Source organism: Biomphalaria glabrata, chromosome 13 (assembly GCF_947242115.1).
Source record: "Biomphalaria glabrata chromosome 13, xgBioGlab47.1, whole genome shotgun sequence".
Lineage (NCBI taxonomy): Eukaryota > Metazoa > Mollusca > Gastropoda > Planorbidae > Biomphalaria > Biomphalaria glabrata.
This window is the reverse complement of record NC_074723.1, coordinates 24748460-24769807: the sequence shown is the minus strand read 5'-3', so window position 1 is coordinate 24769807 and position 21348 is coordinate 24748460. Positions and strand designations below refer to the sequence as shown.

Here is a 21348-nt window from a genome sequence, read left to right as displayed (position 1 = left end):
TAGCGTAGAACTAATTTATTAACATTCATGATTATCCTGGTAGCTTTACGATTAGGAAGTTTCCCCGAATTGCATTTCTCTGAGAAACTCAACGTTGTGCTAATCGTTCGAAATATGTTTCATGTGCTGTGTGTATTATACATTAATATGATTTCAAGCCATTTATGTTGCAGTAAAGAATGACTTGTGAGAGGTTGTTCAAATTTGAATAGTTTTCCTTTAACCGATATCGTGTCACCAACATACCCTCTACTGAAATGGGGACAACTTTCCTTGGTAAAGTTTGATGCACGTTCCCAGAAGACAGTAATAACATGGAGGAACCAGGGCCAACACCGTACACCTGCCGTATCTTCAATAGAATCTAAAACCTGTAAACACCTGAAGGCCTGGGGTGAAAAAGTCTTTGGTGACCGATCTCGATGGAGGCCCCTTCTGGTCAATGTGTTGAACAGTGCGATAGAAAGTCAAGTCTAGTAATATCACTTAGGTGAAACACTTCAAATGTGGAACTGTTGCCATTTCCCAGCCGCCATCCCATCTGACCACCAATCCAATCATTAATGTATTAATACACAAAGATTTGATCAGTTCTCTTCTCGTCCACACACAGGGAAATGTTGGCCATTTCTGCCCTTGTACCACGAGACATCGATCTCTGAAATTTTCCTCAGCTTTCATGGACCGGTGTTATTATTGGAGTTCTCTTTCTTGATTAGAAAAAAAAATGTACTTCTATGTAGGAAGTCGAAGGGCAGACAACACATGAATAATTAGAACTCTGAGTTCGCAAAAACATAACAAATGTACTATGAGTATCAAGTCGGACATAGTACAGATATATCTCTACCCCTCCCCCCCCCTAACCACACACACACACACATTAATTCGATGTTCATGTCTGAAAATATATAATGAAAAAAAGATTAACAAATAGAGTCCATAGGACTCCATAGCACTACGTATTGCAAATGTTCCTTTGAAAATGAAGTCTGGCTCGTGATAGACATTTTGTAATGCCATTCTTCAGAGAGCGCTGGTATTCGTAGACAAATGTCAAACTGCTAGACACAAGAGATGGAAACTGTACAAGGTATACAAATCTCTGGGGACGTTTTTCTACAGTTTGAGAAACTATTTCCTATTCTTGATTATGGCCGTTCAAATGCGTATTATACTTTGTAGCGTACAGTGTATAATATATTTCATATAGCAGCCACTGATATATCAGTGTAAAGGTTAGAAGACTGTAAATTACAAATGAAATGACTGTCAAACTATCAATAAAATCACACACACACACACATAGATAAATGAGCGTTTCTCAAACCTATTAATCCCATGCTATATCATGTATACGTCATTAGGCAACTCGTGCAATATTTGCAGTGTCAATAATTATCCCCCTTGCCTCCCATTTACAATATTATTTTATCATTTTGTGTCTGTTATTTTTGATAGGATGAAACTTGAGACGTCAAGAGTTTCTATTGGCCCAGCAACTCAACCACTGTATTTAGCCTCTACAACAATCCTAAAGGTTAACGGTTTGGTCAAATACTTCCCATATTAAGTTCGACATCTCTAGCACTAGAGTGAGAGGACATGGGTGAGGTAGGGGAGATAATATAAACATGGTTTATGTCTGGTTAGATTTTTCACATGATGAGCGGTTGTGTGCCCATTGTTCTGTGGTACGATGTGAGTGATGTCCCTTTTGGCTGAGTTTATTTTTCTTGTGTGATGTAGAGGTAATTTGGGTTTAAAGGAATATATATAGTCAAAGATTTGCTGTTTTTTTTTTTAAATCTTACTTGCAGAGTAGTGAAATTTCTAGCAAAACTGGTCTATAGATAATTACAATCGTTACTAGTGTCTAGACTCTAGAGGTAGGGATTTATTCGAAGGAATGGTTAAAGTGGAAAGGTGAAACAAAAATGTGCATTATGGAGCAAGATTTGGTCTTTTTCGTGACAGACTTGCAAAAAAAAAGTGTATTAACTTTGAAGTTTAATTGTTTTTTGTTGAATGTTCAATAATTAAATATACTCACATATATATACATATACATATACAGCAATGTCTACTAAATGTGATATTTTAAAAAATATATACATAAGTGTCCTAGACTATGTATAAGTCATTGTTCTCTGTAGATTGAATGTATTAATGTCTTCTACAAGAGTCCCTGGCTTTCAGACAACACTGAGGTGTTCACGAAAACAGACCCAATAATTGCGTAGTCCAAATGTAGCAGCCATTTTGTTAATGGAATACGTTTGACATCTAGAGTAGCGTGCTGGTTGATGGAAAGAGCAGTGTCAAGCCTCTAGTAGACACATTACATCGTAGCTGCAGGCATGATTTCAGCTGTGCACACAAATCATATCTAGTATTTGCATTGAGCAAGAAAAGATCGGTTCAAAACTGACTACCACGTGATCACCAGAAACGTCCTTGTTTTACTCACTACTGATTGGGTTGTCTAACGTCACGTGATTGACACATTCCGTGACAAGACGCTAACTTTTTTCTTTGGTTTTAAGTGTAAGCTTCCTATTGGGATGACTTCTTTGCGTTCAATAGCCTCAACCTGCCTGTGTCCTTTCTTGATATGATTCCAAAATCCAATGGAAATCTTTGTGAGGACTACATTAACACTCTAATCCTAAAACCATAATCTCAATACACTCTAATCCTAAAACCATAATCTCAATACAATCTTTTATTTGCAACAAAAACATCTTGAATTAAAAAAGCTTATAAAATATATATTTGTAAAATACCACTGACTGACACATTCATTGATCATGTGATCTCTTTGAAACTGTGGGACGTTACCACATCAAATTTCGTACACAGGTTTTACTTTTTTTGCTCACTACGAACGTTTTGTTTTGACAGATTCGCAACCTGACGACAGCTATTCGCGAAAAACCGCAAGCACTATCAAACCTTTGAATTGTTATGACCCTATAGGCGGCGAAAAAGGGTTAACTATAGGCTCTGCTGACACACACGTGAATCACTCAGGTCAGCGGGGCCATGGACAAGGGACAGTACTACGATTACACGATTACACGCAAATATGACCAATGTTATGGTCATGTGATCGAAAGCCTGCGTGTACGAGGACACAGTGTGTAGGAAAGCGGAGTTCAAGACCGGAGAGCGTCGAGACCGGGACTGTTAGTCGGCTATGAAGTCGGTCCTGGTCGAGTCCTCATGTGTTGATGTACAAGTCCAGAAAGAGAGACAGTAGAGTTTGTACGGTGATGTACAGAGTGACATTTTAGTTGTTGATGTGTTTGATGCCAATTGTCTAGTATTGGCTGTTACCTACTTATTCACTCATTATTAAAGTACCAGATTGTTGTGGAGCTCTTGTTGTCAGGTTCTTGATGTGTTGTGTTGTGTTTAGCAGTAGTTACAGAAGGCCTGAGTAGGAGAGATCGTAACAGTATTTTATTTTCGTTATTCTCCCAAAAGGCGACAGTTTGTACAGAAAGCATAGAAAGAGATATCTCACACATTTCATATTTTTAAAGAATTTGTTTTTGTTTCTCTAAGTTTTGTAAAGCCAGAGAAAATGCGTATTTCAAGCATATTTTGTTTGACGTCCTTGACCTGATTACTGCAATCATAGTTACTACAAAATAAATCTTGGATGGGTATGTAACTCTCCCATTAAAAATTGGACTAGACGTTTTTGTCAACCTGAGTGTAGACTAGTATTTTTAATGTATTATCATGTACTTTTAAAATGTTGGTTGTCAACAATGAAAACTAAATGTAATGATGTTTTATGGTATATTTGCATCCCCAGAAAAGTACACATGACCAAAACTGTTCCCAAGATCGACAACTTTTCTTCGCTTATATAAAATGATCTTTTCCCTACAATAATAAACATACGATGTGTAATTAATGAAAGAGTTCAAGGAATTCTGTTTGTCGTTGTTTATAGTTTCTCATCCCCACCCCTCACCTTTTTTGTCCTGTCTTTCTTTCTGTTATTTTCTTTCATTCTCCACCCACGCAGTTTCTCTGGTCAAAGTTTGTGTTCTCTCTAAGTCCACTTTATCCTAAGTAATTGATTTTCACTACAGTAACGCTGTTAGCAGAATTAACATGGACGTCTTCATGTCTGTTTGTTTTGTTGTCAGAAATGACATTTACATAGCATTGGAGCACGTTGGAAAAGTGAGCCACAAAACACAGTCTGGTGACAGTGGTACAAACTGGAGCGAATGTCTAGTGCATATTTACGTGACTGCAGTGTAGATATTTACTTCAATGAACATGTATCAATCAAATGTTACCATTCGAGATTACCATCTAGGTCGGATAACTATAAAATATAGCAAGCACTTTGGTGACTCTAATGTACAGGAAATACGAAGTTGTGATAAGAGATTCCGTTTTAAATGTGCCTCATATTCTTTATGCACTTTATAGCATTGCAGAATCAATTTTCTAAACTGTTCCATTTGTAGCACAAAATAATATCAATAAGGTGTAAGTATTAAAGGTTCGCTCTTTCGTACAACTAAAATATTTTTACATAGCTTATATCAACTCTTTCTGTCGGTCTGGTAACTAAATTCAACATGTTTTTTTTCTCCTATTTCTCGATTCAAGTTAAAACTTTGCCCAATTATTCATATTATTCAATTGGTTAATTAAAAGTTCGTGGTTTATTATTTCGTTCTATTTAGTTTTCAAAAAATATGAGAGATGTGGATATATGTATATATATGGATTTTGTACCCTTATTACGTTTCTCCCTCTTGCGATTCTCGGATCAAGTTGAAATTTTACATAATTATTCATAGTCGATTACAATAGACGAATCAATGCTAAATTTAACCAGTTATTTAATCATTTAATACTAATAAATCAATTTTGGTTCATATAACAGAAAGGCAGCTAAACCCTGTAATTTTCAGATAAATGGCAGTAATTAGCGGTTATTTCCCCTTAGATAAGCTTTGGTTTTAAAAAGTATTCTTTTTTTCTATCGTTTATTTAAAAAAAAACTAATTGGCAACTAACGAACGGTAATAATATAGAATACACGCATTAACTGGTTCTCTTGAGATATTTAGTAGGTACCTTGAATCTTTGACCTAGCGTCCTTGACATTGCTTATTTTAGCTTTTTATTTCAAAACCTTCTACTTTTTATTTTTTAACGCTTATATTTTAATAAAGAAAAAAAAATTAATTAACTATTGGTAATTAGTTATTTTGTTTGGTATCGCGAAATAATGTAACAAACATGGGAAAGAAATCCTACTTGACAGATGTTTTAGTAAAATGTAATTAGTTCCCTTGAGGAAGCTGCAGCAGTGAGTTCGAACTCAAGTCTTACAACAATTTTTTATGCATTTAAAAAACGATCACGGTAACATTCACACGGATACCACCCCCCCCCTGCCCCCACTGCCTCCACCTACTGGTCCAGACAAGTGATAGGAGCATAGGAGCATAGAGCAGTGAGGAAGCTAAAAGCATGAAATAGCGCTCAACATAAAACGATTGGTAACAATATTTCTAATCGCACAGATTTATTATTCTTGGTCTAGATCTATTACCTATTGAAATGTGTGACTGGTCCAAACTGGTTTAAAAAAAAATATTTTTAATGTTTTCTTGTTATAACTTGTGATTGTCTTCGGTAAACTACTTTTAACTTAGAACCAATTTTAAAACTTGTAATTTCAATAATATTTTTTGATTTGTTAAATTTTGTATCAATAAAGGTCGAGTGCTTAAAATGAGCTAGAAAAATTTAAAAGACTCGTCAAAAAAAAAAAAAAAAACGAAGATAAATGAGTGGTTTTTACATGCGGGTTTTCGGGTCTTTTCCTGATTTGCTGATTTGATCGAATCAATCAGTTGCAGAAGTTGCCGGAGGGAATGTCATTGTTGATATTGCAAACAATGGGCCTTGCTCAGGAGTTAGTGTAATGTCATAAAGAAGTAGGCAGTTAAATCTGTGTGTCAAAGTACAATTCTCTCGTTATTTTGTAGGTATAGTCTAATTGATAAGTGTCTCTTTGGTACGTAGGTAAAGTTTAATTGACAAGTGTCTCTTTGATTTGTAGGTATAGTCTAATTGATAAGTGTCTCTTTGATATGTAGGTATAGTTTAATTGACAAGTGTCTCTTTGATTTGTAGGTATAGTCTGATTGACAAGACCCTCGCTATTTTGTAGGTATAGTCTAATTGACATGTTTTTCACTATTTTGTAGGTATAGTCTAATTGAAAAGTTTCTCACTATTTTGTAGGTATAGTCTAATCGACAAGTGTTTCGCTATTTAGTAGGTATAGTCTGATTGACCAGTGTCTTGCTCAACTATATCAGCTTCATAGCTTCTATACTAAAACTAGTATCAAACATTGTGTGTCACTTTTAGATCCAGGCTTGGATAAATGGACAAAAAAAAAGATGAGCTTATCCCATTAGTAAAAGCTCATTTACATGCAAAACACACACACGCACAAAACTCAAATCGTCTAATGGATGACTTTTGTGCTGTTAACATTGAGACTTCAATGACGACTTTCTTCTTCAGACAAAATGGCGGACTTTGTTGTTCTGAAGTTGTACTTCTAATCCTAGACCTGTCTCCTAAATGACAAATCCTTCAAGTGTAATTGAATGTACACAAATAGATCTACTAGAACTTCATGATTTCATTGTTTATTCAGGACTATTTGATCCAAGACATTAATGCCACAATTAAAGTGCACTGTAAGATATGTTCACGTCAATTAATGAGAAATAAGAGCCATACATTGAGTTATTACTTGCACACATTAGAACTATTTTGTTTAGACAAATAATAAAAACAAACGCCTCAAAGATTGAAAGAAAATGTTGAGCTTTAAAAAAATTTTTTTTTGTTGGCATTAGTTTTACACTTCCTCTTATCATCGGGTCAAAACAACGGAAACTAATGGAAACTCATGGACGCGGATCTTGAAAACGGCACAAACGATTTGAAATTAGAAATTTGACAGTTAATGTATATCTTTGGAAAAATAATTTCTCGCTATTTAGTCACACTAATTAAATTAAAGTTTGACTTGTAAGTTTTCACATATAATAAAAATTAATTTAAATGTGGCTCGAATTCTACACAAATATTTATCTTGAACAGACTATAAGTCAATAGGCATTTTCGTATGCAGGCCCTATTCATTAAAGACTATGATAAATGAGGTGTGTGGGGGGGAGGGGTAACTAATGTAGAAGTTGTTTTTACTCTAACATTCCTTTGTAATTAAGAGCAAACTAATCGCTGCATACGTTGTATTAAGGACATAGTGTGTATTTTTTAAAAAGTATTATTTTTTTCTTGTTTAGACTCATCAAAGGTCTTAAAGATCCAGCACTATTGGATAAGTCAAAAAACGTAAATTTTTTTTTTCAATTCTAAACGATGAAAATTGTTTAAAGAATTATTTTATAATCCCTTCGATTGAAATGTACAGAATTATTTTATAATCCCTTCGATTGAAATGCAAATAATTATTTTATAATCCCTTCGATTGAAATGTTAAGAATTATGAAATTATAATGTCTAATGATACCTAATAATATGAACATCACTAGTTGAATAAAAGAATGTCAAGTTCTCTACACATATTCATTCTGTGGTGAGGTGAAGTAATAGGCCAGAAAAATTGAAACTAGTCGTTTCATTGTAGCGGAATGAAAGTATTTGCTAAGTGGCATAATCAAATTGAAAATAAATATTTAAAAGATAATTCTAAGTGAAATCTTAAATTACTTCCCTTTCCAGAAATGGTTCCTAGTTGTGCTAGAAATGCTAGCGCTATGCCAGTTATGTTGAGCCTGGAGTCAAAAATGACATCCATGTCAATAGTCTCTGTTTACAAACGTATTATACATTTCATTCCATCACCGCCCCAAGGGGAGATAACACAACCTTATTTCCCAGATGTCTTGCGAAGACTATCCTGGACACAAAGATGATAGAAATAGGCCTTCGGGATTGGAGACCCAATCCATGACAGAAATCAGACGTCAATTAAACGGACTTCCTGAAGACCAGCTAAATGACCCAAATCCAAGAAGGAATACAATTTAATACAAAAGCTTAAGATGGGGGACAACTTTGTGGTCAATCAAATGGATTGAAGAGTCGCCTCGTAGAATAAGGAATTAGAAGTGCTTAGGTCAGGTTCTGTAGACATAGTCATCTATATTGTTGTTAGTTGTAAGGTTCTGTAGACATAGTTATCTATATTGTTGTTAGTTGTAAGGTTCTGTAGACATAGTTATCTATATTGTTGTTAGTTGTAAGGTTCTGTAGACATAGTTATCTATATTGTTGTTAGTTGTAAGGTTCTGTAGATATAGTTATCTATAGTGCTGTTAGTTGTCAGGCTCTGTAAGATTTGTTTGTTGTCAGACTTTATAGAAATAGTTATCTATATTGCTGTCATTGCGTTCTCCTAAGTCATGCTAACATGTAATTAGTTTCTTGAACGCGCTGTTCTTTTCAGTACCGAGAGTATAATGATGCAATAATATGTGTATACGAAATGAAAGACTACTTCATAAATTTTATTATTTTCTGTATCCTCAAAACAAAAATTAAAACCAATGAAATTTAGTTATACAGAAGTAAAAACAATATGGAGAAATATGAGGGAGTTATAATGGAACCTAAAGAAAAAGTATATACAAAATATAACATGAGTATATACAATGAGCCATATTGTGAGAGACTATGAATAAAATAAGTCAAATCAACAATCTCAAAGACGCCATATTGAAAGATTCCTTATGTCAAGGAAATAATGTTAAACTATTTTGATTTCCAAGAGGAAGAGATTAGAAATCTCAATGTGCAGAACAAATGAAAGTAAATAAAATGTTTTCTTGTTCAAATACAAAACATATCAATGTTTCAGTTGTCTGAACAATAGATGTACCAAAGACTTGATTTATGAAAATATCCCATTATTTTTAAAAGTTAAACCGAAATTTATATGTTAATTGCTTTCCATTGCGTCACTTCCTGACAACTGATGTTCACATATTACAAAATTTGACGCAATTCTAAATTCATAAACAGACTAAAACACATACATGAAATTCAATCTTTATCCTTGGTCTCTCGATTTATCATTGAGTATTAAATAACAATCTTAGGGAAACATATTTTGTGAACAATGCAGAGATCTCAATGATACGACATGTCTCAGAAGTTCGTTCAGAACTGGAGATGATTTGATACTAGCCCAAACCTCCACCAGGACGTGGTGGGCAGGGTTTAAACCCGAGAACATCAAGACGCGAGTCCAGACAAAATAACACACGACCATGTCATTTCTGGTTTTCCCTATTCTGTTAGCAAATGCTTAACAGTGATTTCTCAAGAATAATGAGTTGCTTTATTGTTTGCCATCTATAGGGCAATTAATCTGTTTTTTTGACCGACGGTCAACAAGGCAGTCACATGGCCAGCCTAACGACTAACCACCGTTACTTTCTAAAACCAACGTCACGTACCAATAAGGAATTTGAAACCGGGACCTCTCGGTTCGGAAGCCAATCGTCTTACTACTCAGCCACCACGCCCCTACAGAGGAGAAAGGTCAAGGAAAATGAATCCTAGATTTCAATTTGAAATTTCTCACATCTCGTAGTTCCACAGTTTAGCAAGGGAACAAAGAGTTACGTGAATGTCGTGGGTTGGGTTACTATATGAGCATTTTTGTTTCTCTATTTTCCGTGACCACTACAATCTATACATACTCCTATCAACATCATTCATATAGAACAATGTCAAAATATTGACGTCACATCATTACTTTCACAAATGTACAAATATAGACATAATTAACGCAGAAACCAAAGATATCACAAAGGACAAACTAGATGGACATTTCCTACCAATGAAATTTTGTTTTTATCGATTTTTTGTTTCAGAGTCACAGATCTTAACAACAACAGCACCAAGGAAAGATGATAGTTGTTGGGGTCTTCAGGCTTAAAATTAATGACAGTCATCTGTTGTTTTATTTTTTTGTTTTCTTTTTTATTTTTTAATATCCTTATTTCGGTCTTTGAGAAATAAAATTCAGTAAGATAGAAAAAGAAGAACAAGCGATTTAAAGAAAACTGGAGGCACTATAATGAAACTGACAAGAAAAAGTAGTAAAGAATGAAGAGAGGGAGATATAGAGGGAATTAAAGAGACCAAATATACAATGTTAATGACGTCTTAGTGAAAGATCACTCTTGTCAACTAAATAATACACATTACTTAGTACTACTAACGAAAGGGATTTTATTTTATAGTGTTGAAAAGTACAACAAATAGTGCATAGTTTATTTTTTCTTCACTTATCAATATTACTTAAAACTGTGTACAAGAATGAAAATTCCATCAAACAACAAAACCAAAAAACAAAGCTTCTATTAAGTGTAATTGTGTCAATTAGTTTGAATCAGTCATGTATTAAATATGTAATAGATCTAGACTAACATTAATAAATCTGTGCGATTAGAAATATTTTTACCATTATTTTTTGTTTATAGCAATAGCATGCTTTTAGCTTTCTCAATGTGCTGTGATGCTATCACGTGTCTGGACCAGTTGGGAAAGAACGGGGGGGGGGTATGTGTATTAATACAACAGTTTGTTAAATGCATAAAAAACATGTACGATTAATATAACCGTGATCGCTTATTAAATGCATAAAAACGTACGATTCGCTCGAACTCAGGGCTAAAGCCTATTCAAGGGAACTAATTCATTGTATACCACCTTATCTATCAAGTCCGATTTCTTTCTCTTGTTCGGTATTAAAAAGAATAATTAATTATCTATGGTTAATTAACTAATTGTTTACTTTTTTAAAATTATTTAGTTCTTGTCAGATACATGAAATAATTTTGCTAAATTTCCACTTAATTCGAGGTTGGGTGTGTGAGAAATAACGTGTACAGACAGACAGAGTGAGTTGATAAAAGCTTTATAACAACCCCCCCAAAAAAACAACAACAACAACAACAAAAAAAAAACACCTTGAAACCTGTTGTTTTAAAACGCATTCCAATTTGACGCATGTCATAAAATTTATTTCATGAAACACTATACCAGGAGATTAAAGAGTTGAACAAGATTTATAAGAATCAAAACTTGAAAATGCTCAATGACGCAGACACTGACGCATACACTGACGCATACACTTAGAGGTCAATAAAAACAAAAGTAGATAGAAAAGTAAAGTGAACGACTTTCTTATTGAGTTTTACTTCAACGGGCGTCATTTTAATTCCAAGTCAGACACAATAGATCAATGTTAAGCCTTCAGGATACTTCGTATTATCTCAATTTATTATGTCTTTTATGAGTACTTCTCTTCTTTCTCTCTCTCTCTCTCTCTCTCTTTGTTTCTCAGTCTCACTCTCAATAATGGAAAAATTCGTTTTTATTGAAATATTACAGTTTGTTTTTGATTAAAATATGACTGTTTTTTTATTGAATTATGACTAAATATTTTTATTAGAGTATGATTATGTTTTTCTTTTGATTGAAGTTTGATTATATTTGTTTTTGAGTATTTGACAATGTTTGTGTTTGGGCGTGACAGTGTTTGTGTTTGTGTGTTAGTTTGTGATATGTTTGTGCTTTTGTGTTTGCGAAGCTATGTTTGTATTTGGCAACATAATGTTTGTATGGGACAATGTTTGGGAGTGGTAATGTTTAAGCTTGAATATTGATTTATCTTCTTGTGTAAGACACACAAAACTCCAGTAAGTTAATCGTCACAAATTGAACATATAATTTATCTGTATGTAAAACAAAGTTGTACAGGAGTCAGCATGTGTGTCTCAACACTCTGAATCAAATGAAACAAGTCAAACTTGAACTTCAATATCAAGCCAAAACCAAATACAGATCAAGTAAATTAATAATTTCCTAGAGTAATCTGAACATTGCTACAACTACTAAACCAACTTGTGACCCTCACCACAAACTTGAACTCAGTTGTTGTTTTGCCACCAAATGGCTCGTTTAAATGTTGTTCAAATATATGATGAACTTTTGTCTAATCCAATGTTACAAATCCTAACCTGTACATACATTTGATTTGATGACAATAAAGGCATTACGGAAAACTGTTACAGCTGGTGCACAGCTAAGTGTAAATGTTGAACGGTGCGCATCGTAGTGTGAATGGGGAATGGTGCAAATGCGTGTCGAAAGAGGATGGACATAAACTATAGAAAAGAAAACCTATCATTACTCAAACCTACCATATAGTTACCAAACTTAACTAAAACCTATCATTACTCAAACCTACCATATAGTTACCAAGCTTAACTAAAACCTATCATTACTCAAACTTACCATATAGTTACCAAACTTAACTAAAACCTATCATTACTCAAATATACCATATAGTTACCAAACTTAACTAAAACCTATCATTAACTAAAACCAAATGTAACTAAAACCTACCATTACTAATATCATTACAAAACACTACTAAGATATGCTCTAATTATCCATTATTTCGTGAATAAAGACAAAGGAAGCGTAACTAAAGTCCACTACCTCTGTTGATGAAGGGCACTGTGACCAGTTTGTTCATCATATAGTTGGGTACCATCACCAGGGCTGATACGATGACCACGACAAAGACAGCTATTCTGGCTCTGATCAGCCGCCGGACTCGAGTCAAATGACCTTTGGCTGGAGAGAATATGTGTTTGTACCTGAAAAAAACAAAGGCCAAAATTATGATCCTCAAACTTTGATGTTGCTTCTTGTTTCTCAGTTGGCTGAATGTAAACAGGTCAGCACAACTCACAGCCAGAGTGATGTTTCATTAAATGATCAAAACGTTGAATTTATTATTTAAAACAAAGTTTTATCAGCAACCAATAATTCCATTGAAGTACATTAAAGCTTTAAATTCTGTGGAACATTAAATGAATTCCTTGTTTCTGTGCTACACTTCTAAGAATAAGTCGTAAGAAGTGAATTGGGCTCTAGGATAGTCAGGAAGGTCGAGCATACCTGGGAACTACCCCCCCCCCTCCTCCATAATCCTTCTCTATCAGATCATTCGTGCTGGTGTCAGACCTAAAACTGCTCCTTGAACTGTGTATTGATAAAGACAGGGTTATTGAAGCTCACTTTCATTCCCGCCAGTGCAATAGACTCGGTACCCAAACGGGGCTGCTGTTTTGCTTCCCTATTGTCCTCTCCTCTAACGACCGTTTCCACCCGGGCGCCACGTTGGGCGGAGACGCGTTGCCCGGGGGTACAAAATAATTATTTCTGTCAAACAACCATAGATTAGGTCAGAATTTATTTCGATAAAAGTGTATCTATATCGTGTAAACAGGATATCTTCTTTCTAAATTCTATTCTATGAAATGAGTTTGGTGTGTGGTTTTAAGAGCTAAAGTTACAATAATGAACTGGAAGGTTCATAATAATAATAACAATAATAATAATAAAAAAAATAAGCATTTGATTCAGTTCCGCATGATTGGCTGTTGAAAACCCTGGAAATTCATAGAATCAACCCGAGAATAAAACAACTAACGAAAGTCTGTATGGATGATTGGAAGATAAGTCTACACCTTAATCGTGATAAACTAGGTTCTGTGCAAATAAAGAAGGGGTATATACCAGGGTGACTCTCTATCTCCGCTCTGGTTCTGCCTAGCTATTAACCCACTATGTAAATTACTCCATAGCGCTACAAACGGTTTTAGGGTTGACACTAAAAGTACAAAGTCTGTGTCTCACCTGTTATACATGGATGATTTAAAGCTATATGCAGAGAAAGAGCAAAAGTTACACTCATTTAATTAAAACGGTAAAACGCTTTAGTGACGATATCTGCATGTCTTTTGGCTTGGATAAATGTGGTATCATAAGCATTAAAAAGGGCGAGGCAGCCAACACCAACATTGCATTTGAAGTCATCGAAGAACTGAACTCTGCCTTCCATTATAAATATCTTGGAATAAACCAGAATGCCACGATAAACCATACAAAATTAAAAGAAGACTTTCTTGGCAAATACAAGCAGAGAGTAAATAAAATTCTCAACACAAAACTGTCTGCAGTGACCTCATCACTGCAATAAACAGCTGGGCCGTACCAGTGCTTCTTTACACGTTCGGTGTCATCAAATGGACTGACACCGACCTACATGATATGACAAGCTCACGAGAAAATATTAACCAAATTTCAATGTTTACACTCCAAGTCCTCCACCATAAGGAAGGAAGGAGGCCGAGGATTGTAGAACATCTTCAAACTGTGCAAGACGCAAGTTTTAAAAATACGATCAAAACTGCACGCCTCCAGCAACAAATTAGTTTCCTTCCTACGGAAATACGACTCCGAAGCAACACCTCTGAACCTAAACAATGTTGATGTAAATGTCGGTCTGGACGACGTAAGGCATGAGATTCGCCAATGGGAAGAAAAAAACACTTCACGGAAATTTTCGGCTTTATTAGATGGGGACAACATTGACAAGGCTGCTTCCTTAACATGGCTCAAAGCAGGTCATCTCTACCCTGAAACAGAGGGCTTTGTTACAGCAATACAGGACAGAGTAATTAGGACAAACAATTACGAGAAACATATACTAAAACTCGAAATTGTTGACAAATGCCGAAAATGTGGAAATGTGAGTGAGTCAATTGAACACATAATGGCAGGATGTCCAGCCCTATCGGAATCTGCCTACCTAGGTCACCATAACCAAGTTGAAAAGCTAATACACAAACACTTGACTTTGACACATTATTTGATAGGTAAGGATACTCTTCCTTATTACAAATACTCACCACAAGAGGTTTTCGAGTCAACAGAACATTTGCTGTACTGGGACAGGCCTATTTTTACCGACAAAACGGTAGATTTTAATCGCCCTGATCTGCTTCTCATCGATAAAAAAGAAAAAGCTGCTACCATTATTGATATCGCCGTACCACTATCTCATTATTTAAGAACAACTGAGATAGAAAAACAACAAAAATATGGGAACCTAGGCTTGGAGATTAAGTGTTTATGGAAGTTATCAACCGAGGGGATAATAACAACTGACCCCACATATACCTTCAAGGCCCTTGGCATTCATAGGAACATTCTCGTTGCCTGTCAGAGAGCGGTACTACTGCAGACCTGCCACATCACCAGAAAGTTCCTCAGTGGACACTGATAAAGGGAGACTACAATGAATTGTGTTTCCCTTTAACGAAACTCGACCCTGGCAGCGCCAGAGAATGAATACTTGTTCGTCTCTAACATAATAATAATAATAATAATTATAATAATAATCTTTATTATCCACGGGGAAATTTGTTTTAAAGCTGTGAATTACAAAAAACAATACATAATTAGAGCCAAAATTGTATACGAGAGCGCACACAGAATATACGTCCATAGCCCAGTTTCTCTTTAACATTACATGCGATATTAACAAAACAAATTAAAGTTCAACGATTTAACTGCTAAAGGAAGAAAAGAGTTTCTATGTCTATCTGTAAGTAACACTATAGTTAACAAATCCAATCTACCTTTGGAATGAAATAAAACAGTCGGATACACTCCAGACTATTGGACCTCCGTCTGCTGAGAGCTGAACGCGTGTTTGTTAGTTTTTTCCCTCTAACAATGAAGGACAAGTCCAATTACTAGCCATGTTTCGTTCGCCCACACAACGACTTCACAGAGAACGGTGAAACTTGTAGAAGACGTTCAATAGAGGAGGTACCATGACCTAAGATTTGAGTCAAACTGTACGTCTATCTAGAGGACAAGAGAGCTGATTGACTTCAATTGTGTAGGGTAGAAAAACCAAGAGTTTAACTCACGAATGTAAAGAAGTGATAAGAATAACAGAAGAATAACTTCTTGGTGAAACCAAATAGTTTGTGTGTAAACATAGAACTGAATAACTGAGGTAAGTAAGGGACTATATGATCTGTTTGAAATGTACACTCTATCGTTGTTACGGAGAGTAAATTCCGATTTATGGCAAAATAGCAAACTTTTGGGTGTTTCTGGGGTAAAAATTATATAGTTATATGAAATGTATTTTAAAAGTCATATATTTGTTCAGTCCTTATCACTGTAAGACTTCTTACCACTTTCGCCTGAATTGAAAGTTTTTATCGGCAACTGTGCTCCCGAGATACTCGGCAATCTTAATATTTATTTCAAAGTCTCTCCCATTATTATAAACATAATCTTAACAAGAAAAATATAAAAATTCTTTTTTTTTTAAATAAAACTTATCTAAAAATGAAAAACTATATTTTTCAATAATGTACACTTTTGTCAGGGGAAGAACTACGCACATACAACTATATCTCTCAATAATACAGAAGTTAATTCCTTTATTTGTTCTCGAACAAAAAATTAATTGCCAATGATTAATTGACTAATTGTTGGTTGTTTTTATTATTGATTCATGTTTTGTTAGGTACAATAAATAATTGATCGGAGAATGCGTAAAAAAAAAGCGTTAACAATTATTTCAGGAGACTAAACCCAACAAATGTACTCACATATGTAAATACTGAAGGATTAGTTTTCCTTGTTGATATTAAATTAATTAATTAATTACAGTTGTTAATTGACTAATTGGTTACTTTTTTAATTGATTCATGTCTTGTCTATGCCAATGAAGTTTTAACTTGATCCGAGAATGGGTGTTGGATAAATATAATGTAAATACTTTTACCAGAAAGACAGACAGACAGACAGATAGACTGACAGATAGGCAGTCAGACAAACAGAGTTAGTTGATCTAAGCTTTGTAATAAAAATGGAAACGTTAGTAAAAAGGTCAATTGGTTTGTCATCCAGCAGTTGACCACTCTATGGATATTGTGGACCACTCTATAGATATTGTGGACCACTATATAGATATTCTGGTTAGTTGTTTCAGATACTTTTAGACTCCAGGATGTACAATTAAGCATCACATAAAAACATCATCTGGCCTACGATTCTAATATTTTACCATCAGAGAGAGAAGCTACAAGATACCGAACACAACAAGAAACAGACCCAAAAACTGCTCCCTTAATAATGAAATCATTGAATACAATCTAAACACCTTGATGTAAACTTCACTTATTAATATTTAAGTCAAACCGTGGTTTTAACGTATAGATGGTGTGAATTGTTATGTGTATAGTAAATTTCATGAAGTATATTGAAGATACATTCTTATTATTAACATTAACTGCTAGCTTCATGTCTCTAGTGACTAGAATACAACCCATGTTGATGTCATTGACATTTTGAAACTTCTGATTGAAAGATAAAACTATTAGAAACTTTTTAAAAATTCTGTGCAATTGAATTCTTTTTTCTAAATAGCGCTACGAAGAGGTTTGCTTATTTGGCAAAATATATAATAGTAAAAAAAAAACTTTAATTTTCAAATATTCTTCAAGCCTTCAACTTTGTAAAAACAAAATCCACATAAGACAAAATAATTTTTTTTAAATTTACTTTGTAATCAATTAAAGTAGTTTTTTTTTAAATGTTTAATTTGAACAACTAGAACAAGGAAATTGTTCTATTACTGCCATACACATTGAAGGAAGTCTATATTTAGAATGGCTTATTTCTAGCTCGACAGCCAGGCATCTAGAATCACTAAGCTAAAAGGTGGAGTACCATGAACAATAAAATACATCCATCTTCCAACGGCCCATATTGTCCGCATGTTATTATCGGACATGAAAGTGTCAATTTGTGAGCTCAATGATCTTATCTTGGCGCTCACACAGACAGTAAACAACATTGACTCAATGTCCTGTGTGGCCAGTACGCGACATAACAAAGTTAGCGCTTTGTTCCCTTTCTTTATTGTGTCTGAGAATTGTGGCTAGTTAAGAGAGTAGTTTCTTTGCTTTCTTCAAGTATCTATCTATCTATCTATCTATCTATCTATCTATCTATCTATCTATCTATCTATCTATCTATCTATGTGTGTGTGTGTTAAAACTGTTATGCAAACTTAATGTGAATGGGTGAATGTGATTTATTTTCAAACGATCTTGTCCATAGAGCATTATAGAGAGCAGGTGATAAGAACTTTCCTCTGTAACTTCACGTCTGACAAAGATTTATGTAGCAACTGTTAATCTTGTCATTGACCTCAATAAGAAAACATTCACCAATGCATGAAGTCGAGTGGACGATGTATGGTTCACTTCACGAGACGAAAGAAAGAGCAATCGGATTTACTCGCAATCAAATCAACAGACGTTCAGTTGATGATTTCATCAAACTTAGATCTCAAAGATTAACTCAAGTTGTACAAGTTGTACTCACAATGGATGTTCCAGGAGGCGCGGTGGCTGAGGGGTAAAACCTCTGGCTTCCGAACAGGGGGGCGGAGTTCGATTTTAAATTTTGGGATCTTTGGGCTTCTGAGTCAACCCAGCTCTAATGGTTACCTGACACTAGTTGGGGAAAAGTAAAAGCGGTTAGTCGTTGTGCTGGCCACATGACACCCTCGTTAACCCTTGGCCACAGAAACAGATGAACTTTACATCACCTGCCCAATAGATCGGAAGGTCTAAAAGGGGATCTTTACTTTACTTGACAATGGATGTCCCAGACAAACTTTGACATCCTACATAAAGAGTATTGACTAGATTGTAATGATAAAGTGTACAACGTTAGAATTGTGAACCTCAAGAAGCTCTTCTCAGAAACCAATATTCATTTGTCAGACGCTACATGAAGTCGAGAGCTGGAGGGAGGCAGCTATTAGGAAAGTCCAGACATTTATCAATTGCATGCTCAAATTTCTTGACATTCGCTACACGGGAACTGGCAACCTTTGACCTTTGGACTAGACAAATTTCAAATCAAAAATGATATCGAGAAAGAGGAGAGGGGGAGTAATTGTTCAATTTCGCGTTTTTTATTGAGTTCAACAGTTTTGTCCCCTACAAGTATCTTGCACAAAATATACATCAGAAACTGAGAACTCTTTCTTTCTCTTTCTCTTTCTCTCTCCCTTTCTCTCTTTCTTCAGTTCCTTTTCTTGCAGAAGTAATCATTTCTACTTTATTCAGACCAACTGATCTATGTATACGACCCAGAGTTGAGGTCAGCGACAATCTTCAGATATTCTAAGCAACGGAGGAACAGACATTTCCTAGTTTACATAAACTAAACCAGAGTAGCCAATAGTTTACAGTCCAAGCAGTTTCTCAGATTTTGTTTCTGATCTCTTCTGGAGAGTTCGTTGAAGAGCTGTCGTAATATTAGTTGACTTGGTCAATACTTGACGTGGTCAATAGAATCTTTTATTAAAAGAAACAGAAAACACATTTTTCATGTTTATATTAAGTTCAAACTGTAAATGTGACATTCAATTCATTCTTGGAAAATCGAATTAGTTTAAGAATCAAATGAGGTCAATGCTCCTAATATATTCCTAAGGATGAGTGTTGTGCTTTCCGATACAATCTAATAGATCGAAACGCAAGACAGTGCTCTCACTGATACAATTAAATGTATACATTTTTTAAAAGATTGTGTTGTTTCTTTAGGAGAAAAAAAAGGAGGCTTATCAAAAGTACTGCAGAAGTTGTTTGTAAAATGTTTCACATGTTTCGGATGTTCCTTCAGAGTTGAAGATAACTTACTTCATAGTCCAAACCTCCCGCAGGACGACGGGGGATGGCAGCGGGCGTACCGAACGACCAGAATGAATGTATTTTCTTGGTGAACGACACGACATCCATTACAGTTTTTACTGAAGGCCAGTCTTTGTGTGTGTGTGTAATCTTGGCTTTTTCTCTCTTTGCTTCTCTTACACATGACATCTGTGACTTCAATAGAAAAGAGTACGTTCAACGCGGATCCACGTGTCAATCCAATCATGCATGTTAATCAGTGACTTATATTCTGCTAAGTCGTTGGTTTTCCTTGTTTATTCAGGCAACCCATTCCATGCTCTAATGGCATTGTGGAAGAAAGATAACTTGTACAATTTTGTCCTAGCACATTGAATAAAAAATCTGCATTTATCTTTGTGTGTCTTTCTGAGTAGTTTAGTACGTTTTTGATTATTGTATTTGTAAATGTTTCAATGTTTCATCCATACAGCTTCAGTCAATGTTCTAACAGCTTCAGTCAATGTTCTAACAGCTTCAGTCAATGTTCTAACAACTTCAGTCAATGTTCTAACAACTTCAGTCAATGTTCTAATACCTAGGCTTCTACTCTTTCTACTAGCCAACATTTTTCTTTCTTTCGTTAACAAATGGAATTGAGGATCACTTTCTTTTTTCTTTACTAACCTTTTTATTTAATTAATTCACCGTGGCTTTTAAATCAATGGGTTCATGAAAAGCAAATTAGTTGAAAGGTCACATTTTCTTGTCTCCTCGTACAGATGAGAAGAACATCTGACAACGTTCAAACAACGTTTCAGAAACTGACATGCTTTAAGTATATATCAAGAAATACGTTTTCAATGAACTCAGTAGACTTGTATAGGATAGTCTTCTATAGGATAGTCTTCTATAGGATAGTCTTGTATATGACAGACTTGTATATGACAGACTTGTATATGATAGTCTTGTATATGACAGACTTATATATGACTAGCCTGGCATTACCCGCGGCCTGCGGGTCTAAGTTTGTGTTTACTAATGTAGTGGATTGGATTTAGATGTATGTAAAACTTAGCTAATGATCCTTTCACGTTATTTCTCTTTCACTACGAAAATAAAATTAGGTTTGTAAAAATGGGTTTACCCGAAGTCGATACATTCATATCTATTAAAAACGAAAAGAGCGATAGATTTGTTAAATGAATGGGATTATAAAGTGAACAATTAAACGAAATAATTTTTAGTACGCGATTCATGAATGATTATAGACCTAGGCCTATCTCAACTCGGCTTCGCAGCTTTTTTAAATGAAAGTAGTCCCTTAAAAATAATGCTTTAGAAGACCAAATTTGAATGTTTATTTGATCAAAATATGAAATGAATGGACTATAATTAATATGTTCATGTGTTAAAGTATAAAACTATCTGTGCGAAGAAAAGTGTTATCATCTTAGAGTTGAATTAGAGTTTTAGATCTAGGGATGGGATTATAAAGTAAACAATTAAACGAATTAATTTTTAGTACGCGATTCATTACGGTATTGTCTAATGAAAGAATGTTCGTCAGGAAATCTGTAGTTACATATATAAGGAGCTAATTAATGTAAAAAATGCTTTTGAAACACAAAATTGAAGGTTAATTTTATTATATAATGAAATCAAAGGA

General features: G+C 34.7%; 1 protein-coding gene across 1 annotated transcript in view; it reads right to left on the bottom strand.

The window, feature by feature from the left end:
• The window catches only part of LOC106057445 (G-protein coupled receptor dmsr-1-like), a 56005-nt gene that overhangs the window by 6820 nt on the left and 27837 nt on the right, over window positions 1-21348 (bottom strand). Inside the window, exon 4 of the mRNA XM_056009247.1 lies at window positions 12613-12773. Within this exon, the coding sequence (XP_055865222.1) occupies window positions 12613-12773 (161 nt within the window). The remainder of the gene's footprint in view (window positions 1-12612; window positions 12774-21348) is intronic.